The 25,064-nt window shown below is 43.7% G+C and overlaps 1 protein-coding gene across 1 annotated transcript in view; it reads left to right on the plus strand.

Moving 5' to 3' along the window:
• CCBE1 (collagen and calcium binding EGF domains 1) overlaps nt 1-25,064 on the plus strand; it is a 106,969-nt gene that overhangs the window by 62,144 nt on the left and 19,761 nt on the right. The window contains exon 3 of the mRNA XM_062018752.1: nt 19,374-19,426. Within this exon, the coding sequence (XP_061874736.1) occupies nt 19,374-19,426 (53 nt within the window). The remainder of the gene's footprint in view (nt 1-19,373; nt 19,427-25,064) is intronic.

Consider the following 25,064-nt stretch of genomic DNA (forward strand, 5'->3'; position numbering starts at 1 on the left):
TACATTTTTAACTTGTACATTTTGAACCTATGGAGAGATTACTGTGATCTTTTAATAAGCCACGTTGATGAGAGGAGATTAACTCATTGCTAGGAGCTGAGCTATATCTAAGGTGAAGGCATTGAGCTGAACCAAAATTCTGTGCCACTGGCAAAGTCCATGAGCAACTCCTTAATTGGCAAAATGCTTTGTCTTCCTTAGATTTAAAACAGACCTTCTCTGAGAAGGGTTGCTTATCAGACCTGTTTTCTTCTCACTGGTTGAATAATGCAACACAGCTTCCTGGTCCAGAACCCCCCAGTGTGCTTGGAGAAGAGGAATCAACCAGGCAATGGTGGGTGCACAACCCTGGGCCGTGAGCCTAAGCCAAACTGTAGTCTTGCTCTAGAGCTCTCTGTCTGTGCAGCTGGGGAGGCCACAAGCATCGCCAGTTGCTCCTGGCTGAGCAGTGCTGGTGATTAGCTCTGGGCTTGCTGAGCCCAGCTGGCAGTCCCACCATCATGGGTGTCAGGTGAAAGCAGGGATGAACTGGGGTGCAAAAACTGAATTGGAAAACAAGAAATGCAAAGCCTTCCCAAAAATGCCTGTGCTTGGGGGTTGAAGCCTCCTTTGTGCATTCAGCAAGCAGTCGGTCACTTCTGACCTGCAAACACTGCTTCTCAGTGAGGAGCTGAAAACACTTTGGTGTTCATTTTGTGTTCTTATTATTATTCCTTAAAATCAACTATTTCTTGAAACAGCACTGTTGTTAGTTCCTCCCCTCCCCACTGCCCCATCCCCCAGTGACCTGTTTGTCACTCTAAATAATTAAGAAATTCTCCATCTCAAAGCCCGGGTGTCCTCGAGGCCAGAGGAAGAGTCACAAGATTTGCCATGGCTCTTCATCCTGGAAGATGCACTCGCAGATCAACTGGGTCCAGCCTGGCGTTTCCAGGCTGCCTGAGCAGTCATGCTTAATTGTTAATTAGCTACCTTCAGCTTTTTCTTTGGGAATTATGATCATAAACATAAAGAACTGTTTACTCTAAATGAGACTTCCCAAGGGTAACAGCCTCCATGCTGGCTGCAGAAATGGAAGGCAAGCCCAAGGAAACGCCAGGGTGCCGTAGTTTTTGGCAACAGATAATAAACATTTCTCTGTGGATGGAGCAGAGCATGTAATTTACTGCCCTGCTCTAACAAGAGCAGCCTTGACCATATTGCTGTGCTTTGCCGTTGCTGTCAAAACACAACAGCTAAATCCCAGTCAGAAACTGTACAGTTGACATTTTTGTAGGTAGTAGCATAAAACTTACTGGAATTTATCTGTGGAAAATGAATTCATCATTTTGATAAGACCTCAGATGTTCTCCTAACCGCTTCATTGCTCATGGAGGGGTAGTTGGGGCCTGCCCATCTTTTTGTTGAGGACAACGGTGGCGGGATCAGGTAGCACCTAGATAATTGTGCAGATGCATTTAAGGGAAGGAGATTTCTGTCGAGCTCCCTGTTAATTTTGCATTGCACAGGTAAAAAGTGATGATCTCAATCCACTGAGCTTGATCCCAAGAAGAATCATCAGTCTTTTTTATCAGTCCCCATCAGCATTTACTTCAAAGATCAACCCATAACAAGAATTTATTCAAATCGTGTGTGAGCAAGAGGCAGTACCTGTGCCACCTGGTATTAACCAAGGGCAGTACTTGCAGCTTCCTGGCACGAGGATAAATATCAGGCAAGATGGGGTCCATGCTCAGTGGTAGGGCACCTTCAGCTGCTTCCTCAAGGAGATTAACACCTGGACCCTGACACAGGTGTATGAACGGCATATTGGGCCAGAAAAGATCCAGACCTAGAGACTGGAGTGCTCATTCGCATGATTTTTCACCCCAGCCTATCTGCTGGATGGTGCATGATCCCTGGAGTGTCACTAAGGCCCTGCAACAGCCCAGGGTGTCAAGCTGTGATGTTCTGACCACATCTGCTGCATCTGCTGCATTGTTAAAACCTTCTGGCAATAAAGTGGAAATCAGACATTAACTGGAAAAGTATAGGGGGACAAACACCATTTTTGATGTCTTCAAGGAGTCCTTGAAGAGATTTGGTGTGTTGGAAACAGTGATCAAATAAAGCCATGGTTGCACACAACAGTGACCTTGTGAACATGGAAACAGTTTAGTGCTCACAAATTAAGAAAAGCCAGCGTTAACCACACGCCGCATAATTTTCACTGGACTTCTGTGGTTCTCTGTTATGATTCAGCATTTAATTACATGATTGTAGTCTGGGTTTTTTTTTTCCTAGTTCCTTTTCTGGAAGGGTTTTCTCAGAGGTTCAAACGCAATGAAATTTTAGTATTGCAACATCTCTCCTGGTTTACAAAACAGCTTAATCCACAGGGAGAGTGAGCAGAGCTGAGCAAATGAGGGGGTGGCTGCCCTGTCTGCAGCCCTGCAAACAGAGTTCCCCTAAGAGCTCCCCCAAGGCTGACCCCTCTCTCTATGAGCTCTCAGTTCACGACGCTTGGCTGTCAAACCACAGGCACTCACCCAACCTCCCGCACAGGGTGACGCGTTCATGCATGGGAGTGCTCGGGTTGTCTCTTTTGAGGACTTACCTCAGCAGGGTCTCCCCACCACACTGCAGGAGAAAGTCTGCAGGCTGTGGCTGGAGATCATCAGCAGAGTGAGCAAGAAGACAACCTGTTCCTCTTGGTTTTGGTGCAGATTTCCCCATTTCATGTCCTTTGACGACCTCTCATAGCAGTGAAGTTCTGAAAGAGTTTTTTAAAAATTGGATAACCCTACTGAAAACTGAAACATTCAAGGCCAGGTTTTCTCTACTTACATTCGGGAGCACCTCTCCTCTGAGGACAGGATAATGTAACAGGAGCTCTTCAGCTGGGAGAAGAGAAGGCTCCAGAAAGATCTTATTGCACCTTCCAGCACCTAAAGGGGACTGGCAGGAAAGCTGGAGAGGGAGTTTTTACAAGGGCATGTTGTGATAGGATGAGAGACTTTGGCTTTAAACTGAAGAAGGAGAGATTTAGACTGGATATTAAGAAGAAGTTCTTCCCCATGAGGGTGGTGAGGCACTGGCATGAGTTGTTCAGAGAGGCTGTGGCTGCTGCATCCCTGGCAATATTCAAGGACAGATTGGCTAGGTCTAGTGGAAGGTGTCCCTGCTCATGACAACAGGTTGGAACTTTGTGATCTTTAAGGTTTCTTCCAACACAAATTGTTCTGTGATTCTACAGTTTCTCACTTCACCAAGGCATCAGGGTTAAGAGTTTTGCTATGCCATTGCCAGGCTGAGCTGCTCTCCAGAAATGTCTGTCCATCTCTGTTGAATACAGAGGAGCTCGTGCTTAGCCAGGCCCATCTTTGTGCACACTAACACTGAATTTGGCATGAAATTCATCTACTTCATAGAAAATCTTATACAGTTGTAACGAGAGATGTGATGGCATTGATTATCCTCCATTCACAATGTGCTAATATGAGAAACTTTGTCTAGGTATATCTGGCTTTCACATCCTGACATAGCTGTGGATTCAAAATATTTTGCGCCACGGATTCTTTTTTAGGTCAGAGTTTGCGTAAGGACTTGGGATTCTGGTCCACATTAAGCACACCTTGGTGTCAGCGTAGTGTAAATGCTAATACATTTTGTCCACGAAAGCTAAAGAGTAATGTTCATTTGGTAGCCCATCTAAGGAATTATCTAAGTGAGAAACCTAAGAAATCTAAGTAAGGAACTTGTGGTTTTCTTGGAGAACTCTTTATGTTGAAGCTAGTTTCTATTTGCAGCACTCATCCTCTAGCAGCTAACATCATGGAAGTAAAAACATATTATTACTACTACCAGTACTAGTTAAGAGCATGGAAAGGTCCAGAAACTCAGGTCAGAGGAGAACATGTAATACGACGCATTTCTAAATCTAAAGGAAAGTGCAGTGGTTTGTGCCAGCAACCACCCGAACTGCCAGCAGAGTAGCCACACGCTCTACATGCAAACATGAGAGCATGGCAGTGCTCTCAGGTTATGGATACCCCTGCACACAGTGATGTTCATTAGTGCTGAGCACCACTGCTGTGGATTTTGCTGGATCCTTCAGAAAACTAACAGAAATATGGGCTTGGGTTGACCTACTGCCCTGGCACGGAATTGTTTCTCAGTGTCGCTGTAACACGGATTGCTTCAGTATCTCCACATTACTAAGGGCTACACATTTTTCTTCCTCTGGTAATGCAATCTTCAGGCTTCATCTGTAGTGAAGTACTCTGCTTAACATCCTGCCTTACCTTTCCTTTGATTTTTGTTGCACTTTAGGAGATTCATCCACAGAAGTGTCTGTGTGGGCAACAATAAAAAGCCCAAAATGAATCTATTCTGAGTTGTTATCGTCAGTTGTGATAGATAATAGATACGGTATTTCTGTTAGCATTGTGATTCGTTTAAATGAAAACCATATGCCAAAGTCAGTGCCTTGGAGATAAGTCAGACATCTGGTTGAGATTCCACATTTGGGAATGTAAATGATGCAGATGATGAGATAATAATACACACTGTGCCCATCGGTTTGTAACAGTGATGAACAAGCACTTCATCAGGTAGAAAGAAAAGGCAGAAAATAAATGCAGACTAATAGGTGAAATTTCTCAAGGAATGTGCATGATATTAATTTCAGTTTGGAGCTCACATGCAGGGGTTTGGGGGAGTCTGCCTTACACTGCACGCCAAACTTTTATTCCAAATGTATTAGAGCGTGCCAGATGTAATATAGTGCTTTCAAACTGCATTGCAGGTTCAGATTGATATCTCAGGCTGTAAAAATGTTGGTTTTTCTTCATTGGAGTGTTTTGGGAATAAAAACCAACTTGTGAACAGAGTAGCAAAGGAAACAACTAGTTTCTTTTATTTGGTATAAGATATTGCCTCCACAAAAGTGCATTGATGGGAGCTGTGGAGTGGGCTCAGAGACAGTGCATAAGTATCACATGTAGATAAATTGACAGGAAGGTAAAAGCTTCCAGCGAGACCTAAAATTAACTTGGACAGAGCTAAAGTGACTGTCAGCCGTGGTTACACCCGTCATGACAAGCCAGTCAGCAAAAATACACTACTCCCGTATCTTCCGAACTTCCTTAGAAGTCACTCTGTGTTACACTTACTGAAGTATAACATCAACTTGAAAAATTCTGGAAGTTTAGTAATGGTGGTTATAGCATGAAACGCATTAGAGAACCACATGTTAACAGAAAGAAATCACCCAAACATTCCTCTGTTGTTTGGTTTAGATGAAGGTGGCAACTCTTGCCTACAGCCAGGCCCATGGTTTGTCCTGGGCAACTGATCATTGTGGCATCTACCATTGGTTATTAACTCTTCCCGTAGGTGAAGAATAGGAGACCAGAGGATGCTACAGATGCAGTTCCCGTGTCTAAGGCAGATGAGACTATCAGGCAGTTCACTTTCAGCACTCTATCTCCTGGATACCTGCATTGTAGAATTTTTTGGCTGGAAAAGACCTTTATGTTCATCAAGTCCAGCCACTAACCCAGCACTGCCAAGCCCACCAACTAAACCATGTCCTTAAGCACCTCATTTGTATGACTTTTAAGTGTCATACAGCCTGTCTTCTGTCCACCTTGCACTGAAGGCAAGAGACCATTCCTTTTCAAATGATCCACCTCCTGTCCTCAGTGAGGAGAAGATGCTCCTCACACCTGTGAGGACGTTCTGGAGGAAAACGGTCTCCTCTCTCAGCCGTGAGTACTGTGATATGAAAATTCTACTTAATTACTGTCCAAAGCATAAAGCACTAGCAGAGATGAGTGTGCATGCTGTAGTAGTTAACCCTTGTGTTAACAACACCAGGTTTTTCAGGTTTGTGGCACGGTTGCTCTGTGCAGGCAGGTTCGGCCCCCTCCATGAGGATCCAGCCTTCCCAGTATTTCCTAAGTACTGGCAGGCATTACAGGAGTGAGACATATAAACTGTGATACCTTAAATGTGCTAATGCTAAAGGAAAAACAAGAAACGTGGCGCTGAGTGTTGTCAAGAAACAGCGGCCTGAGCTGTTTCTTGAAAAGAGTTTTGCTTAAACGCTCCCAAAGTAGCCTACACAAAAGTGACACTGTGAGAGAAATGCTGAAAGCCCACAGCAGAGCAATGGGGAGGGATGGGTTCCTACAAACAATCACATGGCCAGCAGTGAGCACATCTTAGAACTGACACCCAGCAGGATGCTTGCCTTCATCGTGGCTCACAGAAATAAGGCAGACAAAGCAAAATCCAGTCACCAGAAGAAAACAAACGTTTGCAAGTGAGTTGAAAAGGCTCCCTGAAACCACAGAATGCCACAACTAGGCTAAGGCCATGGACAACTGTCCAGGGTGATCTGCAGAGAGGGCAAACCTTATGAAATGAGGCAAACTGAGGGATGTTTGCAAAGAAAACCAGTATCTGATGTGAAGAAAAGCTCTGATCCCATACAGGGGAGCTGTTACACAAAGTGTCTGCAAAAGCAGGCTGGAAAGGTCTGAAGCAGATAATCTTCTATGCATGACCTCAGGGAGTGACGTTAGCTCTAGAAAACAGCACTACCTGTATATATCCCACCAATCTTATGGGCAAATTAGTCAGTAATCCTGATTCTGATCTTTCTCTGGTCTTGTTTTGAGGTTTTTTTTGCACCTGAGTCCAAACTTTGAGCCCATTTGGATGCCTCAAACATCAGAGTCACTCCAGTGATTGCAACTGGGGATTGCTGTCTGTAGCTGGAACTGACCCACCAGCTCCAGCAGCGTCATCCCCGCTTTGCATGGGGCTTAGGAAGGGGCGTAGTACAGAAACTCGATCTGTGCCTACAGGCACTAGTGTCTGAAAGCACAACCCCGTTTCAATTGTGATCCATAATTAATACAAGGGTAATTGTGCAATAATTCCGAACAAGGAAGAAAAGGGGGGAAAAAAAAGGGCAAATCTTTGCATATGCACCGATAATAACAAAACAGCAGCTAGAAGCATCACTTGGTATTTTGCAAAGGCCTTAATGAAACAGTAGACAAATTGTAGGAGAAGAATGAGCACCACAGAGGAATGAAACTTATCTTTTTAGATGAAGTGAAATAGCACAGGACAAAGTGATGCTGGTGATAGCTTCTAGAGGTACACAATCTTCATCCCAAAGTGCTTCACAAATGGACATGGGTATTTTCTCCTGTGTTTTCTCATTGATGACATACACCTATTTCTGAAGGACAGCACAGCGGTGGGCTGGGAGCACACCTCAGCACACCCCACAACTCAAACCACAACGGGGTCCGTTTTGAACTCTGTGGGTAATTTCTTTGCAATTGTAAATGTTTCCCTCCTATGGGGGAGGGGAGGCAAAATAACATTACACAGTGGGACAAAAGCCTAAAATGCTACTTTCCTTTACATGGAAAGATTTATTTATTAATAGGCAAAGTGAGAATAAAGGTTATCAAGCAATTAAAAAAATGCATTCTTCTGGGTGAAGCATACCTTCACTACCAGCTGTGCTCCAGGACAAAGTCGGATGGCTTAGTTTCTCTGATTAAGGGGCTAAACGAGCTAAAGCTGTTTTTTTTCTTCCCAGGCAGCATAATCTTGGCAAGGTCACAGATCCTGATGGTGCAATTTTCCTTTCCCAAGGAAGATCTGGTTTAAATGAGGGAATTTTTTAGAGATGGGTGGGACTGGAGGGTTGGTGGTTGTTTTCCAGCATCAACCAATGGTGTGAGAAGTTATGCAAGTTTCCTCCCAGAAGTCATCATGCTTGAGACTCCCCATATGTTTGTCACAAGTAATCCCTACCAGCTCAGGACAACATCTTCACCAGCCACCTGAAGATAGGAAGGTCTAGGTTTTGGTTTGTGACCTTCCCCCTCAGCTGCCTTGCACATCCCAAAAGTCTTAGAAGTCTTGCACATCCCAAAAGACCCTTAGGTCTCTGGCCCAGCAGCAAGGGCTGCCCTGCAGCACGTCCACTTTTCCTTTGTCTCATTTCTACCCCTTCACTCTCAGTGTTTCATAGCTGGCAAAAGCAAAGTGTCTCTTGGTCCCATCTTAAGCTGTCCAGGCATCGTGCCTGGTTGCAGAGTCTGTCCCCAGTTTTGAGGCATTGAGTTAGAGGTAGGCTGGTGATAGAGAGGCTTTTTTTCAGCACGATTGCAAATAGCAAACACGCAGGGAACTAGGGGATAAGTTGACCTGAGAGCATTTCAGCATCTTGTAAAATGCTCACGTTCAACCTCAATAGATTATTCAGAGCTAAAACCATCTTCTATCAGCAGGGTGAAGAGAGAGGAACAGCAGCTAGTGCCAGCTCCCTTAAATTAGGGAACAGGAAATGGTCTCTTAGTGGGTCTGGGTCTGTAGTTTGCTCTGTTAGGGCTCAGCAGGCTCATTCCTGGATCGGTACTTGGCTAACAAGTGATTAACACCTCGTTCAGGCTCTGTCTGGCTTGGACGTTGAGACCTGTGTGGGACACTGTGAGGTGGGGAAACAGATGTTTCTGAAAACAGCTTTGCTTCTTATTTTTAAAACTGGCCTTATGCCATCCGTTTGCTCAGAACTTAAAGAGCAGGATGCGCTGACTTTGAGAGGGTACCACCGGTCTGGCACACTGTGCTAAAGTCACCACGAGCCATTCGTTGGCCGGTGTTCCTGCTCCTGCCATTTTTAACAGAGGAACTAACTGCCACATCAGAAAGCTTCACTAACTTGGCATCATCTGCTGACTGCAGTCTATGCAAGTAGCATCGGCTAGGCAGGCAGCGCAGATACCACAGCCAGGTCCCAGATACCAAGCCTTCCAGTGACACGATATAAATAACAGCTCGTTCCAGTAATGCTTGTTTGCTTAGCGAATTGTTTCAGGATTTACTCCATCCACCCAACCCTGCAACAAATAATCTGCAGATGTGTGACTCTAAAAATAATCCTTGGCATTGGGGCCATAGTACAGCACCACCACATAATTCAACAAACTTCTGTACTTCGTTGTTGTAAAAATGAATCTTTTCTGTATGCTGGAAGCGGTTCATGGAGACAGACCCTGTCCTAGCAGACACTGCATTTTGCTATCATCTCTGCAGACAACAAACATGGGTCTGACTCGTGAACGTGCTATGTTAAGAATTTTTTCTTTCCTTGTCCAATTCATTAAGTCTGTATACTTCATAAGCAGTTTCAGCTTTTATAAGGTCTTCTGTGGGAACAATAAAACACGGGGGAAAAGGACAGAACCATCTGGGTCACTGAAAAGCTCATGAAATAGTATCCTTTTTAGTGTCTTTTTAGAGATTTCCAAAGGCTTACATTAAGAAGTTAATTCCGCTGCTGATGTTGATGTTGAAAATATATTAGAAGTGTGGTTTTAACTTGATCTTTTTGCTTAAATGGCAATCAGAGCTGGCCAATTCTTTTGTTTGAAAATACTGTTATGATAAATAGCATTGTTTGTATTTCATTCAAGATTTACTACTTTTCTACAGTTTTCCTTCTTTTAAAATTTTATTGTGAAAATAAGAGAGGAGAGAGAAACTGGTGGGAGGGAACCAAAGCTACAATTTCATTGCAATTTAGCAAATCACTCTTCCCCTCCACACACACATCTCTCTTTTTTAGTTATTTGTCTTTCTTTGTTTCCCATTTATTTTAAATAATATATATTAGTAATGATTTTTAATTTATTTTTTTAATCACTTACCGACAAACTGGAGCTTAGATGCTCAGGGGCTGGAGCACATTATATTCAAGAAGAAATCAAGGGAACCATGTTTGTTCAATCCGGAGAAGGTGGAGATGAGGGGCAAATTTAATTGCTGTCTCAAACTACCAAATGAGTGGTTGCAGAGAGAACACAACCAGACTTTCCTCAGAGGTGCACTGCAAAAGCAAAAAGCAACACAACAGGGACATTTTAAGCAGGTATAAAGGGATAAAATGCACAGTGGAGTGGTTAAGCACTGGAAGGGGATCTCAAGTGAAGTGAGGTGATCTCCAGCTCTGAAGGTATTTAAAACTCATCTGGGTGAGTCTCTGAGCAGTTAACTGTGCTTTCAGGTAAGCCTAGATCAAATGATTTCCAAAGATCCCTTGCAACCAAAATTATGCAGTAAAACTGTTTTTCTAAAATTGTGGGGTGAGGGTGGGTCTGCTACTTACAGGATGGCTGAAATTTTTACTTGAAAAATTCCCTTGGTTGTGTCATGTCCTGGTGACTCTACATGCCAGTACTGGAAGGATAAAAGTCCTTAGGCAGAAGTAGCTGTCAAGCATCGCTTATGTGATTCATAATGTATAAAACCAGATTGCTATGCTTTTTTGCACTCTTGTAATGCATGTGCCCTGAAGATAGCAGCCATTTCATACCTCTTGTCTGAAGATGGTATGTAGAGAGTGCCCAGTTTACCACTGATGTGGGACAATTCACACAAACCTCCATATCCTATGTGATGTTTTGTCCTTTCCATATGGGTTTTACACACCAGAGAGGCGGAGTATCCAAATGTAAACAGCTTCCTTATGCTGCCTGTTAGGTTTCCAGCTCAGTGCTGGAAACCAAGGTGTCATTTGGATATTGTGGGTAGCCAGAGTAGAGAGTGAGAAGCTCTGCATCTTTCTTATATTATTTTTCCATGCTATTTGACTTTCATAAAAGCTGATGACTTTGTCTCCAGCTCTTCCCATCTCTAGACTATTAAATCAGAAGCCTTAGCCTGGCTGGACTGACTTGCTTGCTTTCTACCTGGAGCTGAACTTCAAGAATCTTCACAAATTAAAATATCTTTTAAATTTCTGGATTAAATATCTGTGTCTGTGTAGCTGGATGGTCTAGGGTACAGATGGATGTTGTGCCCATGGGGGAAATACAGGAGCAAAGGTATATGTCAAATGCTGAATCTGTCAAAACCAGGAAGAGGCTTGCAACACTTTCCAAAGGCAAATGGCATCCAGACGATTAATTTGATGTCATCAGTGATTGTCTGAAACTGTTCTTCCAAGAAGTGCAACGGTAGCACGCATCCTTAGAGTTGAACACATGCTCACTCATTGTCCTGAGTTCTGGTCTGAGCCTGTTCCCAACCTGATGCATGTTCATGGTAAAACTACCAGGGACTTCTGCAGAATCAGGATCAGGCTCTTTCATGGCAGCTCATAGTCCAGATTAGTTGCTTGTCTCTGAAGGTTAATTGGGATTTATGTCCCAATTAAGGAAGAGCCAGCCTTAGAAATCTGTCTTCTTTTCATAGTTTCTATGTTTTTCTGTGCATGCATGTGTAAAGGGCAATTGCCTGTTATTGTTTATCAAAAAGAGTTTATTAGACATTGCTTATGTAGTGTTTTTGTGATCTTGTTGATGTATAAACAGGGCTGGATTGGACTGGATTCAGTAAGTCTAAGAGCTTGCCAGCAACTCATTGCTGTTTGACTCCAGTGACCAAGCACCAGCACAGCAGCCAGCGAGCCAGTACAGCTCCTTGCAGCACTTCTCTGGCTCTGCCTTCTGTGCTGAGATGGAATTTATTGCTCTCTGTCTTGCATGGAGATTTGGTAGGAAATTGAAGCTACAAAATGAAGAGTCATGGAAGTTTAAAAAAATCCAAGAGACAGGACAGATGTGCTGTGATTAGTCCTGTACTCTGGCTCACCTTGGGTTAGATAAATAATTGAATGTGTGCCGTCAGCAAGAAATACTATTTACAGACTTGGAAGGAAATTTGGCTTGCAGTCCTCTAATTGGAAGTCAGAGCTGGTGGAAAAAAAGACTTGTGCTCACTTTTTGTACTTAAAATCTCACAGCAGTGAGTTATTTTGAAACATGGGCTCAATCTTGGATCATTTCAATTGAGATTTAAAAGGCCACTTATTCTTAAAAATGACAATATATTTATGAGGATGCATTATACTTTGACAGTTCATTAGACTATGTAGTAAATGCAAACAGTGCTATCTTAGTAGAAAATTTGCTTTTCCTCTTCCCTTCAAATTTCTCACTTGTCAAACATTAATTTGACTCTGCAAATTCCATACCACAACTTCACCTGCGAAACTAAACAAAATCATTTTCTTGGTGCAATTCCAGAAAACACAAGAAATTTGTAAGAAAAGAGAGCTAGACAAAGCTGACAGCGTGTATATAAAGCTGAGTCTAAGCAGATGAGAACAGTCAGAAGTCTTTTATTTAATCATTCTGCTATTTTTGACATGCTGGCTAGTGATAAACCACATGAGCATTCCCTTGCTTTGAGGAAGAAAAAAACCCCAACAAATTAAATAAAAATCCAAGAAAGAGGGGAAGAAAGTACAGTCTAGTACTGAAGGAAACACATATGTGATTTCAAGGATGATGTTCACGTGCATGTAAAATAACCAACAAATGGCTTTTCCAGTGGCAGGAGGGATAATTACCTTTTTGAAGTTGCACGATATTTTCCTCTTGAGAGTGTTCTTCTTTGCTTAGAGAATGTTCACAGGCAGCTTTCCTTCTAATCACTGTTGGACATTGGTATGCTAAGTGAGATACAGGCACTGATGGTTACTGGTGCTGCCAGTTGGTCTGTGCTACAGAAAAATTGCTAATCAGTCTGTGGTTAGTCGATGCATGTGCAACACCAAGGCTCTGGTTGGGCATGGGAGAGACAACGGCCAACATTACTTCTGGCCTGGTAGCACAGTGTTACAGCTTCCCTGACAATGTGAAGCCCTGGTCTGTATGGTTCAGGTGGAAGTCCCAATATAACCTTTTTTCTTTCATTGAAAAGAATGATCACAGGAAGCATTTCTGAAAGTCAGTATTCTGCCCCAAAGAGACCTAAAAATCTGAATTTCAGCAGCCACTTGCTGCTGTGGTGAGCAGAAGCTTGTGATCTCTTTTCTTTCTTGTGGGGCTGCCTGTAGGGTTTTCATACCAACCCCTTGTTCTGCATCTCAAAAGTACTAAAATAGTCCAAAAGTGGTGGTCTTCTGGGACTGCTGATCTGCTGACACTGGGGGATGTACTGGGCAAGCAGTCTGCTTTGCCCAGATTTTGTTTAAACACCTCTGCTGAACACCTCATCGCATCTCATTCACTGAAATGAAACCACAAACCCATCAACGCAAGACGTCCCGTGCTGTGTCTGCAGAGAACGGAGGCCCAGGGACTGCTACTAAAATGACAGATGTTTTTAGTGGCTAAATACCCTGGACTTGTGAAGTTTTGGTTTTTGTGTGTTCTCCAGTTTCATGGAAGTCAGTGTCTATCATAACTCCAAGCCCCACCAGTAGCCCCACGGTGCTGAGAGTTTCTTGCATGCCTTAAAATATTTGTTTTGCTCTTTTATAGAGGAATGAGCTTCACAAATTCACAAACACCATGCTCTGCAGGGGCTGCAAACCATCATACCAGTTTGGAAAGTCTCTTCTGAGAAGACAGAACCACAGTTTATACTCCAGCACCATAAAACTCCCTTTGACTATAAAAAGATGACATGAAATAGCACTTTGAGGGGGGGACAAGTCAGCTAACAATACATTACAGTGAGGAGCAGCCAAGGACCGTGTCTGAGAGCTTTCAAGAGCATTGACCAGAGCTTTCCTGAGTAAGCACTGGCACAGTTCCCCAGAGTCAGCAGAGGTATGTGGCATTTTCCAGGACAGGATCCGGTTGCTGACCTGTGTTCATGGTAGAGGAGCCCAGGAACTGTGAATCTTATCAAAACCTTCTCATTAGTAGTAACTAGAATGGAATTTCATTTCTAGTATCAATCTAAATAGCCAGAACTGAGATAAAGAGCAGATAGCAAGGCTTTCCTCTTTTTCCCTGAGGAAAAAAAATCCCCACAACATTATATGTGAGTAAATTCATTTAACTTAGGTAGCTGATGAGAAACAGTGCTTAGACTCCAACAATGCATTCATCACTGAAAATCTGACTTTAAGGAAAATCAAGTAGTAGGCTGCAGTGATTTGCTCACAAAGGTCTGAGTTCCAGCTTAGCTAGTGAAGGGTTTTCTTTGCAGTGGTTCAGGAAAATCCTGATTTATTCAGTCAGTTAAGAGAGATAAAGAAGGGTACATACATATACATATCTTCACTCTCAGCTGAGACAGTGGCTGGAGGGGCTTGTGCTGGCCATTAGACCCAATGTAAATGATCTCTTTACAAAACTATGAAAAAAGGACTAAGTCTCGAAATCATGACAAAGTGTATGCTGAGCAAGTGTCTGCAGGGAGGCCATCCACTCTTACTCAAGATTTCGCTATGTATCCCACAGAAAGGCAAACAAAAATAAAGTGTATTGCTTCAGTTTTACACCATGTTGCTGTAAATCTTCTCTCTATGTGAACTGCGGGGAAACTGCACAGCTGCTGAGCTACTTCTGTAGTGCACTTGCATTCTAGATGGGCCTTGTCTGTGCATGCTTTGGCAGACAGACCTGTCCCTCATTTCTATTTTGTACAGAATATGGAAAAACAAGGGTTGTTAAGGTTTGGTTTTGGGTTTTATTTTCATGTACTCTGTTGGCCTGCTTTTAGCTGTCTAATTATTTTTTGTAAGTTAATTGCTATATATTACATTTGCACTTTTGCCACACTGTGTGTTTCTCAAAGTCAGGGTGATCAAAAAGAAACACTGGGCAGGCACAATAAGGAGACAGTCTAACAAAGACTCCTTTGTGCAATTAAACACAGCTGTGCCATGGCCTTTGCTGACTCAGATCTTCAAGCCATGGTACAAGTTCTTCTGAGTTGATGTTATGACGTGTCTGGAGAAATCTGGTTAAAAAATCTTTCTCTGTCTTTTCCCACCCAATAGGAAATTGTTGGGTTTTTTTATCAAATACATTTGCTGAACTGTATTATTGTTACTTTCTACCAGCACTGGCCTGGGAGAACAGTGTTGGTATATGTAAACCTACATAAAATGTTCAACAGCTCTTACGTCCCCTAAACTGTGCCTCTTCTGACATTCATGGGTCAGAAATAGCATGTCAGAGAGGAGGGATTTGACCTGCCTGAGCACCTACAGATCTGCTGCATCTTCCAGTGAAGCGATCCTCAGGCATCAGCTGAGCTATAGAAGCTGCCTGTGTGTGTTCTCCTGGCCTCAATGAATGGGAGGTAAAGTGCCTCTGCTCGAATTATCTCTGTCTTAGTGGAGCCATCCTGGAGGCTGTCTGCCTCAACCCCTGCATTGTAGGGATACAGTAAGGGCAATATTTTCTATATTGTGCTAAGAACTCACTTTCTGACTCTGTATAGGGATTTCTGTGTCTGCCTTGCTCCTAGGAGACAAATATTTCCTAGAGTAGGCTCTTCTGTTTCTACTTTTGATATCTTCAGCAAGAGTTTCCTTAACAAATTATGCTCATCTGAAAGCGGTATAAAACTTTCCCTTTTCCCTTCCCTTTGCATTTGCCTTTTGCCCTCACTGTTTTCAGTTGCTAAACAGGCATCATGTATCTTTTCCAACATAATCATCATGAGGGAGTTTTAAAGTTGCCTCTTTGCTGAAGTTAACCAAAACGTCAGTTATGCATCAAGGAGCTCCTAGCGAGCCGTTGTCACAGCACGAGTCACTGCTGTGTTAAGGCAGACAGATACAGGTTAATCACCACTTTAAGTGTTTATCCTGCTATTGTTTGCATTTCCAAAGCGTTTCAGCTGCTATATCAAACCCTGAATGGTTCCCTTCCCTCTCACACGGAAGTATCTTCTTGGTCTGGCATACTACAGTCTCCTCAGCACAGTCACTGGCCACGGTGTCCTGGTGCTGAGCAAGAGGTGGTCGAGGGGCAATGGCAGCTCTGCACCAGGTGGAAACAATTATGAGGGGAAAAAAAACCCCTGTTGTCCTCACTGGATGAGTTACTGCTGATAGCTGCCAGATAAGCTAACTTAATAAAGTGGTGGCTTAATTAAGCCACATTCCTTGCATCTTGCCTTTCGTCCCGCCTGTCTGGGCGATGCTATCGGGCAGCTACCGCACTGCAAGATGGAGTGGGGGGTCCCGTGCTGTTGTGCCCACTGCTGTGTCAGGCACAGGGGGGCAACCTGTGGACGATGGGATATGGGAGTACTGCTGGAAAGCTCAGTTCCCCTCTCAGTCAGCAGAATGGTGGGCTACAAAAGACTGCAACAAAGGCAGATCTGCTGCTTGCCTGGTCACAGATGTGTTTATTGGTATCAAAGGTTTGACCCTAAATCTTCTGTTCAGTGATCCCAGAGCACCTTGACCTCCCAAGCAGAGGGGAGTAGCTCAACATATCCCTGTGTCTGCAGCTACCTGTCAGAAGGAAAAAAAGATGACTGCTTTGAGAGAGTCTGTCGCTGTGGATTTTCCACAAACGCTAGACATTGCAGTGAGATCCAAATCATAGTGCCCAAAATCCTCTGCAGATTTCAGCTTGTGCATGTTCCTGAGTGAAGATTGCATTAGGATTGAAAGTTGCTGCATTTTTAATAGCTGAAGCACCCCATTAAAAGCTGTACCAGTTGAGTCTGACAGAAGTTTCTCCTTCTGGAAACCAGATGTAAAGGAAGTGAATCAACTTAGTTTTCCTGTAGATGCAGATTTTAGTGTCTGAGCTTCTCACGTAGCTGTGTGTTAGTTTGTGTTTGATGCCGGTTCACATGCACAGCTGCGTAGCAACTGCCTCGCTGCAAGTTATTCAGTAGCTAAAATTATCAGTGGGGACCCCCTCTTACCTCTCAGTGTGTCTAACAAGATCGCTGCTGTGAAACAGTGATTAGGCACGTCAGCCTGGAGCTGAACGTCTGAAAACTGAGCGTTGCTATTAAAATGCCTTTGCTAATGATCGACTCACATGTCCATCATTTTGACAGGTTTCTCTTTAAGAATGTGAAAAGTTAAAGCACGCAGGAATCCCAGGGCTGCAAAGTAATGCTCGGGAAACGGGCACTGTTGTATTGTGTTTCCTGTGCGTTAACCCTAAAGTAGCAGTTACCTTGGCAAAATCGTGCTGATGGCTGAAGCCTGCTGTTGAGTATGGGCTGTAACAATACAGAGATCTGTAAAATTGAATTGGAAGCTGATTATTTCCGGGAAATGGTTTCTGGAGTGTGATCCTGAAAGCAGGGCACCTGTCCTCTAAACCACTACGGTAGGGTTGATTTTAAAGTTTTTGTGATGCGGACAAATCTTCAGGCATTTTGAGAAAATATTTCTGGATATCCTTACCAGTCAACCTCAGCAAAATTCAACAGAAATTGAAAAGGAGACTGAGAACACAGAAATTATTTCTCAGAAACATCTCATCCTCCTGTGCAACTCGTTGCTGCAAGGAGCTGTTGAAGAGATAGAATTCAGCAGGGTTTGGGTATCTGCCAGGGTAACACAATTTTCTAGTTGCTTTAACTGGAGCAACCCTCATCAAGGCCACATGTGCTTCAGGGTGCCAGGGTGGTATTTAATGGCACTAACTCAGCTTGTGGTGCGTTCTGTGTGTGGGACACAGCTTTGTTTGATCAGAGCAATTGGTTTGTCTATCATGAGTATCCAGGTAGGTGGATAGAACAACAATTTAACCAAAAGAAAGTCAACACGTTCAGCCAAAAGTCGTTGCCAGACAAGCTGAAAGGAGACAGGCAGCTCCTGCAAGGTTCACAGCAGGCAAGGCTTTGCCCAGGAGCAGGCTGTGCTGGCTAAGATTTGCGTCTGCTGCCACAAGTCACTCCAGGGGTGGGAGTTCTAAGGGTCCTAAGCCTGAAAAACAAGTGCAAATTCCTAGGGAAAAGATTAGAAATTGTGAAAGCTGCTGCTACCTCTTTCTAGTTAGTTCTGACTGGCATAACCCTGCAGGTCAGCATCTTGTGGCAAGGATGCCCGCTTCTCTTTTCCCATCTCTCAGCCCTCTCCCAAGCTAGGCTGTGTCCTCCTCTGAAGAGCAGCTAGAAGGAAGCCTTTATCAGCCTCCCTTCTTCCGCAGGCAGGAGGAGATGAATGTGCACTTGGAAAGCCGTAGGCATGGCTTCCAGCATATGAACAGCCTCCACAATGCACCTTTGAACTCATTCCTCCTGCAGTTGTTTGTCTTGCAGATAAAACTTCAGAGCAGTGTTTGGAGAAAAGTCTAATGAGGGACCACTGTTTGCATAACAAAGCAAGGCTTCCTCTTCAGATGTTCAGCCTTCATTAAGCATAATTTATATTCCAGCTAATCTTTGGAAGAGGGTAAAATATGGAGCCAAAGTTTGTCTTTACATAGTTTGGAGTAATGTGTTGTTTGTTTTAAGTGGTCAGTTGCAATTGATAGTTGATTTAAATTCAACATAATGATAATTTGTGATGGCTGCGTGTTGTCTAGGGGAGTGTTGTGTCATTGACTGCCATGGCTTTAGCACTCTTCTGCGTCAGTTATTGAATTAAAGGATAAGACCAAATGGATGGTTTCCCAGATCTGCAGATGTTTCAGCATGTCCATAAGGCACAAAAAAATGTATTTGTAAAATATAGGGGTTTTTTTTCCCTTCAGACTCATGTAGGCTTAATAAAATATCATACTGAGCAGCAGTTTGCTTCTTTTGTAGCAGTCCTGGTAGCCACAACACGGGATCCTTTGAATGTCACCAAGTTCCTGCAGTGAGTAGTCCTTAGGGTGATGAGGGACATAGCCCTTGATAAGGGCTTCACAGTGCTGCTGGGAGTCCTGGTCACTTGATGTGGTTTACTGCCTAGAAAGTAAACAAGCAGGTATAACTGAATGACTACATGTCCTTAACAGGCCATTCTGTGAGAAGCAATAATTTCTCATCACTCAGACTTTGTTCATGTCTTAGGCACATAAAAAGCATCTGGTCCTATTGACCCTTCACTGCAGTTTTGTCCCCCTGTACTCTCCCTTGCTCCAGTTGCATTTCACTCCTCACATTCCAGGTTTAATAAAAGATGAGAAATAGTAACATTTATCTTGTTGATCCTTCTTGTTGAAACTTACTCCTTCCTGTAAGTTTACATTGCAATGATGGATGTTTGAAAACACCCTTCAACATATCGTGAAAATTGTGACGTTGAGTTGCGCTTATGGACAGCATTGAGGTGTGCTGCACCCTTTCAACACAAGGGAGCAGGGGTTTCAGAAACTACTTGTGATGTTGAGTGGTTCAGCATTGGGGTTCCCTGCCCCAGGCTTCTGAAGCAGCTGGTTATGCTATCATTTAAAATGCCTCATGGATGGAGTGGTGGGTCTCCATGCATTCTTTAGTGCTGAGATAGCTCCAACTGCAAAGCTCAGGATCCTCATTTTGTTTTGCTCTTCATATCCATGACCTATCTGTGACTGTTTTTAAAGGCAACACCAACCTTTAGAAAATATATTTATTTATTCATTTACTTTTTTAATTTTTTTTTCCAGGAAAAAATGCTGTAAGGGTTATAAGTTTGTTCTTGGACAGTGCATCCCTGAAGGTATGTGATTTCACTGTTTTTACCCCTCCTGTCCTTATGCATTTGTCTTTCTCCCTTTGCACTGCTCTCCACACTGCCAGCTTGGAAGAGCATCGTGATGCAACTGCTGGGTTGGCCTATATCTCGTGTCAGTGTAGTAACCATTTCTGAGAAATTACGGGGAAAATAAAAAGATCAGCATCTTCCAAGAGTTCTGCTTAGGATGCCAGAATGACCTTCCCCTAGGTACACATGGCTGCACAGATCTTGTACCATCACCTCTGGCAAACAGAGGCACATGTTCTGCTCTTGGATAGGTATGGAGGAGCACTCTGTGTTCTTCACTGAAAGGACTGTCAAGCCTTGGGTCAGGCTGCCCAGGGAAATGGTGGAGTCACCCTTCCTGCAGGGATTTAAAAGCCATGTAGCTGTGGCACCAAGGGACATGGTTTAGTGGTGGCCATCGTAGTGCTGGGTCAATGGTTGGACTCAATGATCTTAAAGGTCTTTTCCAACCTAAGCAGTTCCATGGTTCCTCAGTCACTCCAACCACTTTGCTCCATTTGGATGACATTGTCTCCAAAGACCCAGAAGCAGAGACATTGTCATGCAAAAGCAAATGGCCGGAGACAGCAAGACTCCAGAAAGCAGGTTAAAAAGTTGGTTTATGGTAACACATCCTTTTATTTGATGACATATGTTTTCCCAGTTTGAGATAGTAACATTTTGAAAAGAAAAATTACAACACTGGAGAGAGGCAGCTCTCATTTTTTGAGTTGCAGTCTCCAGCCAACAGGAATTATAATCCTAACTGTGATCCTACTACATTAAATATATATATATATATATATATATATTTGTACCTCTTCTTTGCTGCTGTCTGGAAACACTAGAACGCTGGATTTAAAAAAATACACAACAAACCAAACCAAGCCAAAAGCAAAGCAAAAACAAAACAAACTCCCCCCAAAAAACCCCAAACCCCCACATCTTTCAAAAACAAGCGCACTGTGTATTTGCTACTTCCATGTAAGGAAATGGTTCATGGTGCCAGTTCAAGCCCTGGGGAGCTGAGCAAGGTTTGAGTGAAATCAATGCATGCAGGGAATTCCTCAATGCATGGTTTTGCAGGGAGTTTTGTCTTGGGGTGTGTGACATGAAATGACAGCTCCAATGCCAGGCAGATGCTTGGAGGAGGTGATTGTGCTATGCTGACTGTGTGTGTAGGAGGCAGAAGCCCTGAATGCTTTCAGAGTGGAAGGATGCCAGGACTTCACAGCTTGGCCTCCATCTTTCCTACAGATTGTAACAATTTTATATCTGATTATTCACTAAATATAATTAATACAGCAGAAGTAATAGAAGCAAAAATAAATTCAGGGCCATGGCAATATATTACTCTAGACTTCTAATTTTCACGTCTTGATGTTTTAGGTGATAATCAAAACAGCTTTTGTTTTGTACCCACTGACTTTGCTTAGTCTTGTCTACTTACTGCAAATCAGCAACCTGAGAGTTTCTGCAACTGATTTAATTTGTCTGATGGCCGTGGCTTCTCTGATTTTATATCCCCCATTCCCCCCTTTTCAGCTCAGTGTATGTTTTACCTTGAACTTCAGAGGCCACAGCAATCGCTGTAACATCTGAGATAATCTTGGGCCGTTGGTGTAGGGATGAGAAACACGATTCGGTGAAGGACTCATTTCACTTACTCTGTTACATCACTTGGCTCTTCACCCATTGTTTTGGCATAAATTGATAGAGTAGCTGTTTGAAATGTGTATCTCGACACAAGCACATAAATACATTACAGATGTGAGTTTATTAGAGCACATCTGCACCTTTTAATCCAGTACTGGCAAGTCAAACCCATGAGAAGTAGTTTCAGCCCTGTCTTCTCTGGGATTTAACAGTGGCTGCAGGGAGGCTGGTTGAGAAAGGACAGAACCTCCCTTGTCCACTCTTTTACAGATGCCTTGAGAAGACATCAGTCTCTTTCTTGGGCAGCTTTTATTTAACATACTCTCTCCCAAAGGATTGTGACTTTGTCACTTCTGTCTTTGGTTTCTGTCCTGTTATTTCTCATCTACCCATGAAAAGCAATAGAAATCAATGCAGTCCATGCTCCTAGGTTCTGAATTTCATTCACTTCGGACTCTTTCTCTGTCTGGATTTCAGCTGCAGGAGCAGGGAGCAATGATCCTCAAGAACTCCCAAGTGGAGTTTGCTTTGTGTGTCTGATTTTCTATGTAATAGCTCTTCCTGCTCCACCTAACCAAGCAGATAAAAAAACAGCTACTGTCCTTTTTCTCCTGAATGATCTTCTTCATTGCTTTAGACACTCATAGCTCCAACTAGGTTCTTCTTTTGTAGCTTCTTTTGGAGAACACCCTCCCTACCACTGCTTTGTTACTTGAGTTTCTTGTCAATCAGTTCAGAGCAAAATACTCTATGACAGGCAAACACTAATCAGATTTTCCTCACTAGTGCTATTTCAGAAGTTTCCTTGGTACAACTTTCCATGCTGTGTTGTCATTCCCGAGTTCTTTGAACTATATGTAGAGACATTTGTTATTCTGCTTTGGGTTTATGTGTTTTCCTAAAGCCTGGAAGAGCCTGATCCTCTATATGTATCTTTGATTCATCTTCAAACCACATTTCTGAGGCTGGGCTGGCAGACGAGAGGCTTGAACCTGAGAGGGCACTTGCATCCAGGGTTCTACAGAGCACACAGAGGTGGCACAGCTGCCTTTGCCCAATTTAATCTCAATCATATTTAAAGACCAGTTGCATGAAATGTGGTGAAAGAAAGATGATTAAAAAGAGTTGGCATTGTTTAGTCTGGAGAAAAGGAGGCTGAGGGGAGATGTGGTAACAGTTTTAAAATATGTGAAAACGTGCTGCAAGGGGGAAAATAAACTGGTTTTCATGGCCAAGAGTAGAAGACAAAAATCATGGGCTTAAATGTCTGTAAGGGGAACTTGGATTAGATATGAGTAAAAAGCTTTCTGTCTGCAAGGATATTTAATCTTGGGTACAGACTGCGTGGTGGGGCATCTCCATCTCTTGGGTACAAATTAGAGGAATGCTTATTAGGAAAGGTTTACACACAGCTAATCCTGCTTGTGGTGGGAGATGGTCTCTTCCAGTGCTGGTTTTTATGATTTTATTAGAGCACGTCTAATGACAGAAGCTCAGGAAGGAGAGAGCTCATTTTGCCTCCACTTTGAATAGGCACAGGCCAAACCCAGCATCTGCATGGGCAGACTGGTTAAGGAACAGGCATATTCACCTCTGTGCTGAGAATAATGGACTGTTCTCCATCTGTTTTTCTGTCAGTGTAAAATGAAAACTGCAGTGATGCCCCGGAAGAAGACCACCAACGCTTTATATCTGAGGTTCTTTAGTTCTGCCAAATGTAATGGGAGTTTAGAGCCCCAGCACCACCTAAAAAGCCCAAACTAGCACCCAGCTGACCATGTGTGAAGGAAAGGGCTGCAGGGTTTTTTTGCACATTTGTGGAAAAAAAATGTGAAGTAATTCTGAAGTAAAAAAGATAAAAGGATGCCTGCTGTTCAAAAAGTGACAAATATAAGGGAGGAAATGCTCGGCACCATTACAATAGGATATTTTGGTATAAGAGGCTCTGGTGTGACATATAGCAGCTTGTTTAGCTTGGTGCTTTTCTGTAGCTTGGCACACTGTCACTTTTAACCCCAGTGACACAGATGTGTTCTACGTACTTTGTACTTTGGTTTCACTTGCTTTCACAGAAACACAGAATGGTAGGGGTTGGAAGGGATCCCTAAAGGTCATCTAGTCCGACCCTCCTGCTTAAGCAGGTCTGCCTACATCAGATCACTCAGAAAGTGTCCAGGTGGGTTTTGAAAACCTCCAGAGAAGGAGCCTCCACACTCTCCCTGGGCAGCCTGTGCCAGAGCTTCCTCACCTCAGCAGCTAAGAAGCGTTTCCTTAAGTGGGAATTTTTGTGTTCCAGCTTTTTTCCATTACCCCTTGTCCTGTCACTGGATACAACAGAAAAAAAGTATTGCCCCATCCACTTGACATGCACATCTCAAATATTTTTAAGTGTTAACGAGGTCCCGCCTCAGTCTCTTCCAGGCTGAACAGTCCCAGTTTCCACAGCCTTTTCTCATAAGGAAGATGCTCCAGTCCCCTGGTCATCTTGATGGCCCTGTGCTGGACTCTGTCCCCCTTGAGCTGAGGAGCCCAGAACAGGACACAGGACTCCAGATGAGACCTCACCAGGGCAGAGGAGAGGAGAAGAACCTCCCGTGACCTGCTGGCTACACTCTTCTTGATGCATCCCAGGCTGCCATTGGCCTTGGCCACAAGGGCACATTGCTGGCTCATGGTTAGCTTATTATCAATCAGCACTCCCAGATCTCTCTGCAGTGCTGCTCTCCAGTAGGTCAACCCCCAGATTGTACTGGTGCAGGGGGTTGTTCCTTCCCAGATGCAGGACTCTGCACTTGTCCTTGTTGAACCTCAGGAGGTTCCTCTGTGCCCAAATCTGAAGCCAGTCGAGGTCCCGCTGAATGGCATCACAGCTTCTGGGGAATCAGCCAGTCCTCCCAGTTTGGTGTCATCAGGGAACTTGCTGAGGGTACACTCTGTCCCCTCATCCAGATGGTTGATGAAGATGTTGAACAAGATTGGCCCCAGAACCGATCCCTGTGGAACTCCAGTGGCCACAGGCCTCCAACTCGACTCTGTGCCATTGATCACCACCCTCTGGGCTCTGCCATTCACCCAGCTCTCGATCCACCTCACTGTCCATTCATCCAAGCCTCACTGCCTAAGCTTTTCTATGAAGATGTAATGGGAGACAGTGTCAAAAGCCTTGCTGAAGTCTAGGCAGATGACATGCATTGCTCTCCCCTCATCTAGCCAGCCAGTCACGCCATCATAGAAGGCTATCAGGTTGATCTGGCAGAATTTCCCCTTGGTGAATCAATGTTGATTCCCCCTGATAACCATCTTTTCCTTCATATGTTTTTCATGTGTTTTCCTTCATGTGTTTTAAGATGGCTTTACCATCTATTAGTTCATTTTAATTGTTTGGGAAAATTGTCAGACTCAGAGATGTCTGCAGTTAATTAGTGTGAGTCAAATATGAGTTGGGGTTTTAGTTATTTTATACTGTGTATATGGAAACACAGTGCATTGCAGGAAACTTAGTTGAAACACTTCAGTTTGGTCTAGAGGTACTTGGGCTGGAGCAGGAACAGGATCATTCTGCTGTGGCCATTCCCAGTACACAGTCACTGGAGTGTCCCAGTGACAGCCATGTGGATCATGTGTGCTGGACGATGTTCCTCTGAAATGACCACAGAAACTGACACTTGCTTTGGCACAAAACCCAACCTTCAGCAGGGTTTGCCTGAGCTGGATTTGAGACTAGATGCTGCTTTAGTTCCTTTCTTCTCCTGGCAAATGATCCCCATAACAACGCAAAGGTCTTGCACCCGCATCCAGGGGCTGCCCATCTCCTCCCAGTGCTGCCACCAGCCTGATGCCAAGGCGCAGGGATACAGATCAGAGCCTCCTTCTCTCTGGTATCCATTCCCTGGACTCCAGCTCTACTGCTATGCAGCAGTTAAATCAGAAACAGATTTACCCTCCTTCGGGTTTCAAA

Source organism: Colius striatus, chromosome Z, assembly GCF_028858725.1.
Source record: "Colius striatus isolate bColStr4 chromosome Z, bColStr4.1.hap1, whole genome shotgun sequence".
Lineage (NCBI taxonomy): Eukaryota > Metazoa > Chordata > Aves > Coliiformes > Coliidae > Colius > Colius striatus.